The following is a 15,758-nucleotide window of genomic DNA, read 5'->3' as shown; positions in this document are numbered from 1 at the left end:
CTACTGACCGCTATTCCTACCTACATGCCTCCAGCTTTCACCCTGACCACACCACACGATCCATCGTCTACAGCCAAGCTCTGTGATACAACCGCATTTGCTCCAACCCCTCAGACAGAGACAAACACCTACAAGATCTCTATCAAGCATTCTTACAACTACAGTACCCACCTGCAGAAGTGAAGAAACAGATTGATAGAGCCAGAAGAGTTCCCAGAAGTCATCTACTACAGGACAGGCCTAACAAAGAAAATAACAGAAAGCCCCTAGCCGTCACCTTCAGCCCCCAACTAAAATCCCTCCAATGCATTATTAAGGATCTACAACCTATCCTGAAGGATGACCCAACACTCTCACAAATCTTGGGAGACAGGCCAGTCCTTGCCTACAGACAGCCCCCCAACCTGAAGCAAATACTCACCAGCAACCACATACCACACAACAGAACCACTAACTCAGGAACCTGTCCTTGCAACAAAGCCCGTTGCGAACTGTGTCCACATATCTATTCAGGGGACACCATCACAGGGCCTAATAACATCAGCCACACTATCAGAGGCTCGTTCACCTGCGCATCTACCAATGTGATATATGCCATCATGTGCCAGCAATGCCCCTCTGCCATGTACATTGGTCAAACTGGACAGTCTCTACATAAAAGAGTAAATGGACACAAATCAGATGTCAAGAATTATAACATTCATAAACCAGTCGGAGAACACTTCAATCTCTCTGGTCACGCGATTACAGACATGAAAGTTGCTATTTTACAACAAAAAAAACTTCAAATCCAGACTCCAGCGAGAAACTGCTGAATTGGAATTCATTTGCAAATTGGATACAATTAACTTAGGCTTGAATAGAGATTGGGAGTGGCTTAGTCATTATGCAAGGTAGCCTATTTCCCCTTGTTTTTTCCTCCCCCCTCTCCCCCCCCCGATGTTCTTGTTAAACCCTGGATTTGTGCTGGAAATGGCCCACCTTGATTATCATACACATTGTAAGGAGAGTGATCACTTTAGATAAGCTATTACCAGCAGGAGAGTGGGGTGGGAGGAGGTATTTTTTCATGCTTTGTGTGTATATAATAAGATCTTCTGCACTTTCCACAGTATGCATCCGATGAAGTGAGCTGTAGCTCTCGAAAGCTTATGCTCAAATAAATTGGTTAGTCTCTAAGGTGCCACAAGTACTCCTTTTTGCGAATACAGACTAACGCGGCTGTTACTCTGAAACCTGTGATCATCTAGTTTGATCTCCTGTGTAACACTGACAATAGGAATTAATTGAGGGAAGTTCTATTTGAAGTAGAGCATGTCTTTTAGAAGAAAAATCTTATCTTAATGTAAAAATTGCCAGTGATGGCGAATTCACCACAACCTTTGGTAAGTTCTAATGGTTAATTACCCTCAGTGTTAAAAATTTGAATCGTATTTTCAGTCTGAATTTGCCTACCTTCAATTTCCAGCCATCAGAGTTTGTTATACCTTTGTCTGCTAAACTGAAGAACCCATTATCAAATTTCTGTTCCCCGTGTACAGACTTACAAAATGTGACAAGTCACCCTTTAAGTTTCTCTCTGTTAAACTGAATAGATTGAGCTCCTGGAGCTAACAGTGTGATGTTGTGGTGAAAAAGACAAATATTCTGGGATTTATTAACAGACATGTCATATGTAAGACATGGAAGGTAATTGTTCTGCTATACTCAGTACTGGTGAGGCATTAACTGGAGTATGGTGTCCCGGTTTTGGGCACCACTCTCTGAGATGTGAACAAATTGGAGAGTCCAGAGGAGAGTGACAGTGAAGAAAGGCTTTGAACACGACCTATAGGGAGAGGTTGGAAAGAATTGGGCATGTTTATCCTAGAGAAGAGAAGACTTTGGGGGGTCAAGTGGCATGGTAAGTTTTCAAATATGTAAAAGGCTGTTAACAAAGAGGACTGTGATCAGTTGTAGGTCCACCAAGTGTAGGACAAGAAGAAAACCGCTTAATTTGCAGCATGGGAGACTTAGGTTAGATATAAGGAAAAACTTTCTAACAGGCTACCTAGGGAGGTTGCAGAATCCCCGCCCTTGGAGGTTTTTAAGAACAGGTTAGACAAACACCTGCCAGGGATGGTCTAGGTCAGTGGTTCTCAACCCCAGTTAGCACACAGCTCATGTGACATCCTCAGGGCCATACGGTTAGTATATACATTGTGTAGATGCAGCCCACATAACACACAGAGAGGTGCATATGTGGCCCACAATGGTAAATAGGTTGAGAACCACTGGTCTAGGTATACTTAATCCTGCCTCAGTGCAGGGGAAGGACTAGATGACCTCCTAGTCCCTTCCAGACCTAAATTTATTGTTGCTGCTTTATATTTAGCTGTTAATGATACATATCACTTTAAAAAGTTCTTTTAATAAAATCTCTTTAATACAAGGCCTCATCCAATTAGAAGCATTTTAAAGAAATAGGTTTAAATTGGATTTTAGAATTAGGAATATTAAGCAAACAAAGATCAGTGGCTCAGATTCTCTGTATTGGATGAAATCAGAACATGTTGCAGTCCCTTTCCCAATCACAGTTAGAAATATATTCACAGTACTTGCTGTGGTTGCCATACTGTTTCCAAACCTCAGGGTGAAACTGGCCCAGATTATTAGGTTAATGTTTCTCTGTCTGCTGCTGGGGAAATATGGTGGCTAGAGAGAGATGTTTTGGGAGGGATGCGGTAGAGGGGAAATACAATGAAAATAATTAAGGGAATGTCTACACAGCAAGAGAGAGACCCACGGTAACGAATCTGAGCGCAGATCAACTTACTTGGGCTCCTGGGGCTTGTGTTGTGGAGCTAAAAAATAGCAGTGTGGACATTAGGCCTCGGGCTGGAGTCCAGGCTCTGAAACCCAGTGAAGGGGGATGATCTGGAGTCCAGGCTCAACTATACTGCTATTTTTAGCACTGCAGCTTGAGCCTCCTGAACCAGAATCCATTGACCTGGGCTCTGAGATTCGCTAGCAAGCCTTTTCCCCCCCCCCCCCCCCTCCTTTTTTTTTTTTTTTTTTCCTCTGTAGCCTGAGAGAGAATCCCCTCACTCCATTGCTCCCTCCCACCAAGGAAAAAACGGAGAGTAAACTAAAGGAGGCTGGTGATGGGAACGGGAAGGACATGAGGTATTGACCACAGATCAATACTAATGAAATTAAGACATTTGAAGAAGAGAAATGAACAAAATCAAAAGGAGCTAAAAGTGTATAATAGAAAAATATGCTGAAGACTGATTTAATTAAATCCATTTTATGAACAACAAAACTAACTCATTTGGAATAAAATTACTTTCATATGTATCCCAATTAAGGGAAAAAAATACTGTAATCTGAAAACCACATGAGCAATAACTTTAGGGACTTTGGTGTTCCTGGATCACAAGTGTCTTGCTAAACACTAACACTTTGTTGGCCAGTAGCCACTTCTGTACTTCCAGACGTCACCTGGCTTAGACAAAATCCTCATGACAAATATTGGCTCTACATGCAGACAATAAGGACAATAAGAATTTATGCCCATGAAGAGTAAATACCAGTTGCTCTCTCAGCTAGTATGCCCAGTGCACCAAACCATCACTTCTCTGATGGCCACATGGGTTTTTGCAGGATTGCGGAAATTCTTTGATAGTTAAGGTAACCTTCTGAATGAGTCAGTGCTGTACTCCTGTACTGAGACTGCAAATAGCTCTGGGATGCTGTGAGTGATCCATTGTGTATAACTTTGTTCCGTTCCTGGCTGGGCCACAGACTTTCTCGGTGGTGCGGGGTGAGTCATTTAGATCAAAATTTCAGTTAACCACAGTCGGTTCCTTATTTCTGGTTGCCCAACTTGGAACATCTGGTGCCTGATTTGCAGAAGTGCTGATTGCTTGCAGCTGTAGCGGATGTAAATAGTAGTTGTGGATGCTCAGCAGTTCTGGACAGCAAGGCGGTGCATTCTGGTACAATGAGCATAGGGTTGGAATTCAGTTCACAATATGGCCATGGGCTCTTTTATTTCAGGCTGTGGGTCTTAAATAGCTTTAGCTTCAATTGATAATAAAGTGTGAATGAAAACAGATTATTATTTTGATGAAAGTCTGTGTGTGGACAAGCCCATAGAGGTTCTCTTCCACCGTATTGGAAGACTACTTCCATTTTTGTTATCATAGAATCATAGAATATCAGGGTTGGAAGGGACCTCAGGAGGTCATGTAGTCCAACCCCCTGCTAAAAGCAGGACCAATCCACAACTAAATCATTCCAGCCAGGGCTTTGTCAAGCCTGACCTTAAAAACCTCAAAGGAAGGAGATTCCACCACCTCCCTAGGTAACCCGTTCCAGTGCTTCACCACCCTCCTAGTGAAAAAGTTTTTCCTAATATCCAACCTAAACCTCCCCCACTGCAACTTGAGACCATTGCTCCTTGTTCTGTCATCTTCTACCACTGAGAACAGTCTAGATCCGTCCTCTTTGGAACCCCCTTTCAGGTAGTTGAAAGCAGCTATCAAATCCCCTCTCATTCTTCTTTTCCGCAGACTAAACAATCCCAGTTCCCTCAGCCTCTCCTCATAAGTCGTGTGTTCCAGTCCCCTAATAATTTTTGTTTCCCAATTTTTTCACATCCTTCTTGTAGTGTAGCACCCAAAACTGGACACAGTACTCCAGATGAGGCTTCACCAATGTCGAATAGAGGGGAACGATCACGTCCCTCGATCTGCTGGCAATACTCTTACTTATACATCCCAAAATGCCATTGGCCTTCTTGGCAACAAGGGCACACTGTTGACTCACTGTTGTCTTGTAGTTACTCAGGAAAGCTTTCACTGAGTCTTGCCAGGGAAAATTGGGAAAGGTAAGAATACAGTATATTTAAATGTGAAATTATTTACTCACTATTTTTTAAAGGGAAGACAAATTTTTGACAGCAAAATGATCAAGTTCAGTCGTTTTGAAAATAACCATGCCAAGCGGCATTAGATCAAGTGGTGAGGCCATGTCTACACTTCCAAGCATATAGGAGCACAGCTGTACTGATACAGCTGTGCCACTGTAAGAGTGCTCTTATAGCCACGTTATGCTGGTGGGAAAGAGTTCTTCTGCTGACATAATAAAAGCAGCTTTATAAGCAGCGGTAGCTGTGTCAGTGGGAGAGCGTCTCCCACTGACATAGCATTGTGCACACGAGCGCTTATGCTGGCAGAAGTTGTGTGGCTCAGGGGCGTATGTTTTCTCACCTCTGGGTGACAGAAGTTTTGCTGACATAAGTGCTAGTGTAGACACGGCCTTACTTTCAGGGTTCATCCTGCTATATCAAGTTGGGAGTAACCTGAAGCACTTAACAGCAGCTGTAATTCATGCTCTGTGTAACTTTATAACTCATTTTTCTGGGGGGAGAAGGGAATCTGACCTTTAACTATCTGTTGTACTGATTGCTGTAGTAACAAATGTAATTAAAACAAACTTATGTGTCACGTGAAGAAATGTGAGGCATCAGTGAAGACCAGCAATCTGTATAAGTTAAGAATCATAGTGGTGGTGAATGCAGTTGAATTCCATGTAAAGCTTTTGGATAGTTAAGTTTACAGGATTTTGATTTTTCTCATCTTTTATATAAAGGATCAGTTAAAAGAAAACTGTTCTGTACTGGTTTTACAAAAGTTTGTGAAAAAGGCCTAATGGGTAGGTAATGGTATTGTTTATACCTGTTTATTTTGACTGCCAGACTTTAAAAAAAAGTTTGAATTAAATACAAATTTGAAAGGGGATACTGTCTAGTGGTATTTCTGTATTGTGGAGCTACAAAATGGGATTTTCGCTCTGCAGTAATTCTGCATTATGATGCAGTCTTTAATTATGTGATTACATACTAATTTTTCCCCCCACAGGACCCCTGCCTCATACGGTGCACAGGATGGGACCTGCTCTGGGAATGAATCAGGGTCGTGTAGTAAAAGAGGCAATTGTCTGTAGGACCCCTGCCTTGTGTTGCTGAAATTGGAAGGTGTGTGGTGAATGAGGTAGAAGAGTACAGGAGGATTGTTTCATGATTAAGGCACCAGAGGGCAATGAGAAGCGTTTTGCCAGTGGGTTTCACGGATGTCTGGTGGCAGTGGAGCAGACTCAGAAATTTTGTATTCCATTTTAGGTTCTAGAGGGGAGAATAGGGAGTATACTCCAGTGGTCACAGACCCCTCTGCATTTGTCACCTCCGGCCTGTCTCTGTTCCAGTCTCCCAATCTAGTTAGTCCTAATCTCCATACACCCACCCCACCCTGCCCCCGATGACTCCTCTCATCACACTTTTGGGGTATGTCTACACTGCCCATGTTACAGCGCGGCTGCAGCAGTGCAGTGATGTGGGCAGTCTAGTCATACTTTATCGCCGGGGGAAGAGTTCTCCCGGCGATAAAAAAAATAACCACCCCGAACAAGCAGCGGTAGCTTTATCGCTGGGAGTGCTGTCTATACTAGCGCTTTTCAGTGCTAAAACTTTTGTCGCTCAGGGGTATGTTTTTTTTTCACACCCCTGAACAACTAAAGTTTTAGCGCTGAAAGTGGCAGTGTAAACACAGCCCCACTCTCCTTTCCCAGCCAGCCCTTTTCTCCCACAGCAGACTCCCTGTTAGATTTCCACTTGCTTCCCTGCACCTGCCATCCCCAAACCCTGGCTACCAGTCTCCTTCTCTGGGGTCCTCATCCAGTCTTGGTTGTCTGTCCCTTCTAGCCCCTTTCCAATCTCTCTCCCTCTGCCCCAGCTCCTTGCCTAGCGAGTTCCAGTCCCCTGCCCCCAACCTCCTCATCTGATCTCTCTCTCCCCTTAGTATTCTACCCTCTGCTTCTCCCCTCCATCTCCCAGTCTCAATACCCTTTCCTTGGCTCCTTGTACCAATCTATTCCCTTCCCTAGGTCCAGGTCTTGTCTCCTCTGCATCTGAGACAGGTTGCTTTTTTCCTCCATGATACCTGGGCATAGTAGGGGGAGCATTAACAGTGCAGACTGTCTCCCTTTCCTCATTTTTTTCTGCCTGGTGCCACCAGGATCAGCAGTTACAGGGAAACTCTAACAAAGTTTCTTTTGAGCATTTGCTAAGATTATTCAAAGGCTCATAACGTGGCCAAATTTTGAGTTTCCTGCCCAGAACAGCAAAAGGCACATCTCTGACACCAGAACCCATGTGCCCCCTGCCACATTTCAGGTTCCTGTTCTAAAGCATGAAAGTACTAGAGCTTTTCAACAAAACAGCTGTGTGACTTTAACATGGGCAAAACAACATCTTTCTTCAGTCTTTTATTCTTTGAAACAAACTACTTTTGTTGAAACTTTCACCCAAAAATTAAGACTGAGACAGAAGCCCGGCATAGGAAATTTCAGCCTAAATGATTAAAGTTTAGCAAAGTTATAAACAACTAAAACCAGGGTCGTCTTATGGGGACATGTCAGACAGACTTCAGTGTAGGTGGTGCTCCTAGCTCAATCTGTAATAAAGCAGGTGTTTTCTTTGAAGAATCTCTCACTGGTTAGATATGATTATTACTGACTAGTTGGTTTTGTGCTGGATCACTCAATATTCTCTTTCTGGAATCCTGTCACTTAAATGTTTGGGGTTTTATCAGTTGCAAGATGAAATACCTCCCAGTACTTTTTCATCATAAATCCATTGTAGTCTTGCAGCTTCACGATGAGCATTGTTGCTTGAGCTGCCCCAAACACCTGCTTTTCTTCTTACCTATAGTGTCCTTGAGACTGATTCTTCATTGTCTTGGACACTCTACTATCATTCACACCTGTGTAAAGTGGGTATAAAATGGTCATTCAGAATTGGTAGCATTTTACTTACTTTGTGCAGTGTACGGGGCAGTGGACAGTTGGTCTCCTGGTATTTAATATTTGATGTTGGTGTGTGGACTTCACTATTTGTCATCCCATTCTTTAGGAAATGTTTTGGTCTTGAAAGTAAAAGGCCCGAACTGTATTACTGTAGTTATTTTTGTTTAAGATAGCTTAAGTGTGGAATATCCATTTCCAGTTTCTTGCAAAGGCTCTTGTAGGATATTGCTACAGTGAATTACCACGTACATGCCTATGGTTGTATACTGCTCTCTGCTTCAGATATTTTTATGTAATTGAATTTTTGTCTCAGTAGTTTCAGTAGAAAAAAATATTGTGGAGGGTAGTAACTTCTGAGCATCCAGATTGCAGGGTACCAGAATAGCACATATTACCCTACTTGTTACATTTTTTGGACACAGAGTATGTTGTGGTAAGGTTTCTCTGTAAATGGTGAGCCACTAAAAGACTTGAGCATTACTACTGTTCTGAGATAGAAGGATCTGGATATTCAGCAGTAAAAGGAGCAGCAGCAGCAGCAACAGCGGTAGTAAAGACAGAGCAGGTTCCACAGTTAGCATATTTCACAGTATGAGTCAGTGTGAACACAGCTTCCCAGATAGCTGCCTGCAGGAGGGAACGAAAACTGTATATAGAAAAAATATTCAGGTTTCATGATTATGATGCTAAGTCATGTGATCTTTACTATACCTTAAGTTGCCAACTTAGCTTTACTCAAGAGAGGATCCTTTGCTGCAGTGTATTTAAAAAAAACAGGGAAAATTGTGCAATGTGTGTTTATGCCTACATCATGCCGAGGAGACCCTTACCAGTAAATAATCTGTGTGTCCCTGAGGTAAGATATTGTTTCTGCTTTCCCTGCACAGTGCTGCTGCAGCACGGAGCTGATCCAAACATTCGGAACACTGATGGGAAATCAGCACTGGACCTGGCAGATCCTTCAGCGAAAGCTGTACTCACAGGTAAGAGACATAAGTTTCTATTGAATTGTCTTCTATAGTTCATTGTGTATATACCTCTTCAGCATAGAAGGAGCAAAAATGTATGTGTCGTTATCAGGTTCCTTATTGAGTGGATATAACTGCCATTAATTGCCATGCTTCCAGAGGTTTGAATTGCTTATTTCACTTATTTGAGAGAATTATGTAATTAGAAAACATCATTCATTATTCACTGCATTTTTATCACTAGCCTTCATATGGGTTGAATTGCAGCCTCCATCCCCTGCCCCCGCAAAAAAGTGTCAATTACTCAACAGTGAAGGTCTTAAAACAATCAAGGACGTTTGTATTACTGTAATAGTAGCTGTGATCAGAAAGGTAACCTGCTACCTTATAGCTTAAATCAATATTTGCTATGGATTTGTGTGCTGCTCTTCTTCCTCCTCATCATTAGCCATTTAGATATAAATGATGGGTGACACTGAATTCTGTGGGCTATTAACCTAACCATTAAAGAATACTTTGCACATTATTTTTTACGAATGTAATGTTTTTATATACCTATATTTTTATATATAATATTTATTAATTACTTTAAAATATCAATGAACATTAAAAATTAGTATCCTATGGAAGAGTTGTATGTCCAGAGTTCATATACCTTTTGTGCTGGTTTTGTTTTACGTGATTTTTAGGAAATAGAGGTTAGAAGGAGATAAATGTGGCCATAAAAGCATATTAGGCTGGGGATTAGATTCAGCAGTTGACCCTCATTGTCAACAACTAGCTATTTTTTTCCCTAGTGTTTTATTTGTCTTTGCACTCTTCCCTCCTCTTTTGTATTGACCAGTTAATGTGTAGTTGATCTGCTAATGCAAAACACATCTCTCCTTGTGCATGTTTATGTTTAGGAAGGGAGAATACAGCTCCCATCACATTCGGTCAGTAAATATTTCCCCCCTTTCTTTTTTCTTCCAGTACACTGTTATACATTATCTGATCTGAAGTGAACTGAGTGTGTTTGTGGAACAAAGCTCTTTAAACATGACTTACTTTAATTACTGTGCCTCAAATTTAAAGAGACTCCTGTAGTATTAACATTAATGATAACTGTGCTAATCAGGTTAATCTGATTTTTGTCAGTTAATAAAAGGTAAGGTAGTACAGACACTGCATGCAGGTAAGATATATGTGGGAATCAAGGCAACTTTAAAATAAACTACCTAGGAAGGGATTAATGTGAATGGAAAATTTAATTACAAGCAACACTGAAAATTTTCTGCTTTGGGGCCACTGATTCATGCCATCTTTTCAGGCTCTCCCTAAGGCCAACCTCAGGTGTCAGCAATAAATTTAGGAAGAGCTTTTGCAAAGGTGACCTCACTATGACATGCCCCATTATCCATTTTAAGTACATGGGGATCTTTTTGCAGATTTCAGTGGGCATTGGATCAGGCCCATGTGCCTTTGGAAAAAGAGAACAGTCTGTTGTAGCAAGTGTGTGTGGGCTGGAAGTGGCCTTCTGGAAGGCTGTAGACTCTCCCTGCGGTAAGCATAGTTTGCTGTATGGAGCTTGCAATTGTTCTTCCTTATCTCCTAGCACAGGAGTGCCCAATTGTTGCAGTACTGAGGGATACCTTGACAAATTGATGGAAGCTAAAGGTCTGCACCGAAGCTGCATATAAACTTCAAATATAAATAGATCCAAATTTGCTTGTATTCTTCCTTTTTAGATTAATAAAATGATTTTGGTTTTTTTTTGTTTACTATCACTAGCAGTGAGAGCTTGCAGTTCCTCAGCTTTGTCCTGAAGGTGACTCTTGGCTACATTTTGGCCCTTCAGTTATATATTGTGCATCTGTGCCCTAGCTGTATACACTGGAAACACATCACCCTTCAGCTGGCATACAACAGAATTAATAGGTTTAAAAATGTTGTAGCTGGAATCCACCTAAATCAGAACTTCTTATTAATGACTGTTTTGTGGAGACTATTCATCTGCATATCTTCTCTGTTAAACTTCTGCTTTCCCATGTATTTTCAGTGTGCTACATCTTTAGAGGCTCTCCTCTGTTCACTGACTTAAAGGGATTTGACAGAAAATTTTGGTGGCTCGAGCTTCACAGTAGCCTTTGGCAGTAGCATTCTCTCTGAGATCAGATATAAGTGTGTTAGAAGGTATTGTTTAGTGAGATGAGTACTAGATTACACTTCATTTACAGTATTTGTATGTTGCATGGTGATATTTTTGGAGGTGCTCAATGTTTGATTAACATTGCTCCTCTTAAAGACAATGGTAAAACTCCTAACTTTAATGGGAGCAGAGTTGACTCAGGCTTGGTGTACAGTACGCGGTTATTATGGAATTAGCCGAGTTAATTGGGGGGGGAGGGATAGCTCAGTGGTTTGAGCATTGGCCTGCTAAACCCAGGGTTGTGAGTTCAAACCTTAGAATTATAGAATATCAGGGTCGGAAAGGACCTCAGGAGGTCATCTAGTCCAACCCCCTGCTCAAAGCAAGACCAATCCCCAACTAAATCATCCCGGCCAGGGCTTTGTCAAGCCCGACCTTAAAAATATCTAAGGAAGGAGATTCCACCACCTCCCTAAGTAACGCATTCCAGTGTTTCACCACCCTCCTAGTGAAAAAGTTTTTCCTAATATCCAACCTAAACCTCCCCCACTGCAACTTGAGACCATTACTCCTTGGTCTGTCATCTGCTACCACTGAGAACAGTCTAGATCCATCCTCTTTGGAATCCCCTTTCAGGTAGTTGAAAGCAGCTCTCAAATCCTCCCTCATTCTTCTCTTCCGTAGACTAAACAATCCCAGTTCCCTCAGCCTCTCCTCATAAACCATGTGTTCCAGTCCCCTAATCATTTTTGTTGTCCTCCGCTGGACTCTTTCCACTTTTTCCACATCCTTCTTATAGCGTGGGGCCCAAAACTGGACACAGTACTCCAGATGAGGCCTCACCAATGTCGAATAGAGGGGAATGATCACGTCCCTCGATCTGCTGGCAGTGCCCCTACTTATGCATCCCAAAATGCCCTTGGCCTTCTTGGCAACAAGGGCACACTGTTGACTCATATCCAGCTTCTCGTCCACTGTAACCCCTAGGTCCTTTCTGCCAAACTGTTGCCGAGCCATTCGGTCCCTAGTCTGTAGCGGTGCATGGGATTCTTCCGTCCTAAGTGCAGGACTCTGCACTTGTCCTTGTTGAACCTTCTCAGATTTCTTCTGGCCCAATCCTCTAATTTGTCTAGCGTCCTCTGTATCTTATCCCTACTCTCCAGCGTATTTACCTCTCCTCCCAGTTCAGTGTCATCTGCAAACTTGCTGAGGGTGCAATCCACACCATCCTCCAGATCATTTATGAAGATATTGAACAAAACCGGCCCGAGGACTGACCCTTGGGGCAGTCCACTTGATACCGGCTGCCAAGTAGACATGGAGCCATTGATCACCTTGAGGGGGCCATTTAGGGATCTGGGGCAAAAATTGGGGATTGGTCTTGCTTTGAGCAGGGGGGTGGATTAGATGACCTCCTGAGGTCCCTTCCAACTCTGATATTCTATGATTCTATGAAGTAAAACGGATTCCGTCCACATGACCAAACCGGTTTTCAAAGGGCTCTTTAATCCAATTTCTGTACTCCACATCGGCAAGTGGAGTAGCGCTAAAATCGAGATTTCAGTTCCAGGTTACAGGTACTGTGGACGCAATTCGACGTTATTGGCCTCCGGGAGCTATCCCAGAATGCTCCCTTGTGACCGCTCTGGACAACACTCTCAACTCCGATGCACTAGCCAGGTAGGCAGTAAAAGCCCCGGGAACTTTTGAATTTCATTTCCTGTTTGGTCACCCTCAGCACGGTCCACCATCACAGGCGACCATGCAGAGTCCACCATCACAAGAGACCACAAAGTCCTGGATTTGCAGACGAGCTCCAGCCTGGTCCGAATGGGAGGTACTGCATCTCATTGCATGTTGGGGAGACAAATCTGTTATGGCAGAACTATGCTCCAAAAAAAGAAACGCAAAGATGTGTGCTAAAGTCTCCAGGGCCATGACAGAAAGAGGCTACTCCAGGGACACAGAGCAGTGTTGTACAAAAATCAAGGAGCTCAGGCAAGCGTACCAAAAAGCCAGAGAGACGAATGGACACTCTGGGTCACAGCCCCATACATGTCGCTTCTGCCGTGACCTACATGCAATTATGTGGGGTGACGCCACCACTACCCCACCACTGTCCGTGGACGTCTGCAAGGGGGGAGTTGCACGGAGCGAGGAGGATGAGTTATTGGAGGACGAAGAGGAGGACAGCGCACAGGCAGCAAGTGGGGAATCCGTTTTTCCCCCCTAGCCAGGAACTATTCTTAATGCTGGAGCCAATAGCCTCCCCCCACTCCCAGGGCGGCCTCCTGGACCATGACCCTGGAGAAGGCACTTCTGGTGAGTACGAGTCTGATCGGAGCCTGGGGGTGGGGGAAAATCCAGCTGCGCTGGACTGTTCACGTTTAGTTTAAAGGGCTCATCCCTGCTCAGAGCCACATCAGAGCCACGCGGTGGGGGGAGGTGGTGTGTTGTGTAAAGCGATCATCCCAGAGAGCTTGCAGGCCCTCCTTTTATATGGCAAACCCACCAGGCATTGCTTGCTATGGGAAAGGGGGCCCGGCAGTTTGAAAGCATTGAAATGAATGTGGAAGAAGCAGAACCCCACGTGCCCCTAGGGCTTACCGTGTCTGCCTTCAAGCTGAATTCTGTTGCCCGGCCCGCTTACTCACACCAAAGTGTCAGGCACTTCAGCATAAGGGGCAAAATGCGACCTTGTACAGAAATAGTACACAGCACATGCTCTGAATTGCTTGTTTCACTGAGAAAGTGTCCCCTTTGTTCTCTAAAATGTATCTTAAAATACTACCCTCTCTTTTTCTCCTCCCGCAGGTGCAACTGTTACAACGCGGCTCCTATCTACTCTGTCCCAGAGGCTGGTCCAGATTAGAAGACAGAAAAAACGAACTCGGGACGACATGTTCGCCGAGCTCATGCAGTCCTCCCGCACTGATAGGGCCCAGCTGAATGTGTGGAGGCAAACAATTGCAGAGTCCCATAAATCATTAAATGAACACGAAGAGAGGAGGGACGCGCGTGATGAGAGCAGGCAGGATGTTATGGTCAAGCCCACGGGGGAGCAAACTGACATGCTCCACTGTATGGTGGAACTAATGCGGGAAAGACAGTAGACCACAGACTGCACTGCAGCCCCTTTATAACTGCCCTCCCTCCTCCCCAAGTTCCATAGCTTCCTCACCCATATGCCCAAGAACACGGGGCCGGGGGAGGGGAGGCTGCGGGGACCCACATACTCAACCCCAGAGGATTGCACAAGCAGCAGAAAAATGGCATATCCGAAATTTTGATTTGCTTTCTGGACTTGTCCTTCCCTCCTCCACCCCACCAACCTAATACCCCACCTCCTCCCTGGTCTACCTTCTGATTTCTCTCAATGTGTTGTGCAACAAATAATAAAGAACGTTTTTTAAACAATTGTGACTATTTCTTTTCATATATATAAAAAATATGTATGAATGAAGGGGGCGGGTAACTTCAAGAGAAACCAACTGTCACACCGTACCCTGGCCAGTCATGAAACTGGCTTTCAAAGCTTCTCTGATGCGCAGCGTGCCTCAACCTCCCACCCTACCACTAACGTCTCCCCCTTACTCTCTCAGATATTGTGGAGCACAAAACAAGCAGCAATTACAATTGGCATATTGGTTGTGCTGAGATCTAACCAAGTCAGTAAACAGCGCCAGTGCACTGCCAAACGTCCAAAAGCAGTTTTACCACCATTCTGCACTTGCTCAGCCTATAGTTGAACTGCTCCTTACTACTGTCCAGGGTGCTTGTATATGGCTTTATGAGCCTGGCATTAAGGGGTAGGCTTTGGCTTTTGCTTTGCTTTTGCTTTGCTTTTGCTTTGCCTTGGTTTTTGCTTTGGCTACTTGCATCACAGCAGCCCCCACAGTAGATTTGCCCACTCCAAAGTGATTCCCGACTGACCGGTAGCTGTCGGGCGTTGCAAGCTTCCACAGGGCTTTCGCCACTCGCTTCTCAACTATGAGGGCTGCTCTCATTTTGGTGTCTTTGCGCTTAAGGGCAGGGGACAGAAGTCACAAAGTTCCATGAAAGTGGCCCTACTCATACTAAAGTTTCTCAGCCACTAGGAATCATCCCATACCCACAACACTATGCGGTCCCACCAGTCTGTGCTTGTTTCCTGGGCCCAGAATCAGCATTCCACGGCATGAACCTGGCCCAATGCCACCATGATCTCCCAATCACCACATGCCGCATTTCTAGGAACGTCTGTGTCCATGTCTTCATCAGTATAGTAATCGCGCTGTCGTCACTTCCTTGCCCGGTTTTGCTGGTACTGCATCTATTGCTGGATAATGTGCGAGGTATTTACAATGGTCAGAACTGCAGTGGAGATCTGCTATGGCGCCTGCATGGGTAATCCTGGACAAATGGCGCGAAAAGTAGGAGAGCAGAGTGGCAGTGGAAGAGGTGCTGTTCGGTTCACGATAGCTGAAAAAAGGCGGGAAATGGCTGTCTTCTGTAGCTTTCATGGAGGCTGGAGCCCAGGACAGACACCGAGCTTATCCATGTTAGCACGGCAAGAGCGGGAGAGCAGAGTTGGCGGTGGAAGCTGTGCTGCTTGGTTCACGATGGCTGAGCAGAGTTGGCAGCGGAAGCGGTCAATGAGGAAGAGAGAGAATGTAGATACTTATAGAGATTACATAGAAAGACGAGAGGAAATGCGAGGTGGATTCGTAGTACCAGGAGAGAAGCGGTGCACCGTACTGCACCATCTGCCGAAAGCAGTGTGGCGTCTGCATGCCAAAAAGGCACAAAACAATTGTCTGCCGTAGCTTTCATGG

At 44.2% G+C, this 15,758-nt stretch overlaps 1 protein-coding gene across 2 annotated transcripts in view; it reads left to right on the top strand.

The window, feature by feature from the left end:
- Nucleotides 1–15,758, top strand: part of TNKS (tankyrase) — a 275,303-nt gene that overhangs the window by 44,864 nt on the left and 214,681 nt on the right. For both annotated transcript variants that reach the window (XM_037896522.2, XM_007065877.4), the window contains one exon: nt 8,736–8,831. In XM_037896522.2, the coding sequence (XP_037752450.1) occupies nt 8,736–8,831 (96 nt within the window). The remainder of the gene's footprint in view (nt 1–8,735; nt 8,832–15,758) is intronic.

This window comes from Chelonia mydas, chromosome 4 (assembly GCF_015237465.2).
Source record: "Chelonia mydas isolate rCheMyd1 chromosome 4, rCheMyd1.pri.v2, whole genome shotgun sequence".
Lineage (NCBI taxonomy): Eukaryota > Metazoa > Chordata > Testudines > Cheloniidae > Chelonia > Chelonia mydas.
This window is presented reverse-complemented; position numbering and strand designations above follow the sequence as displayed.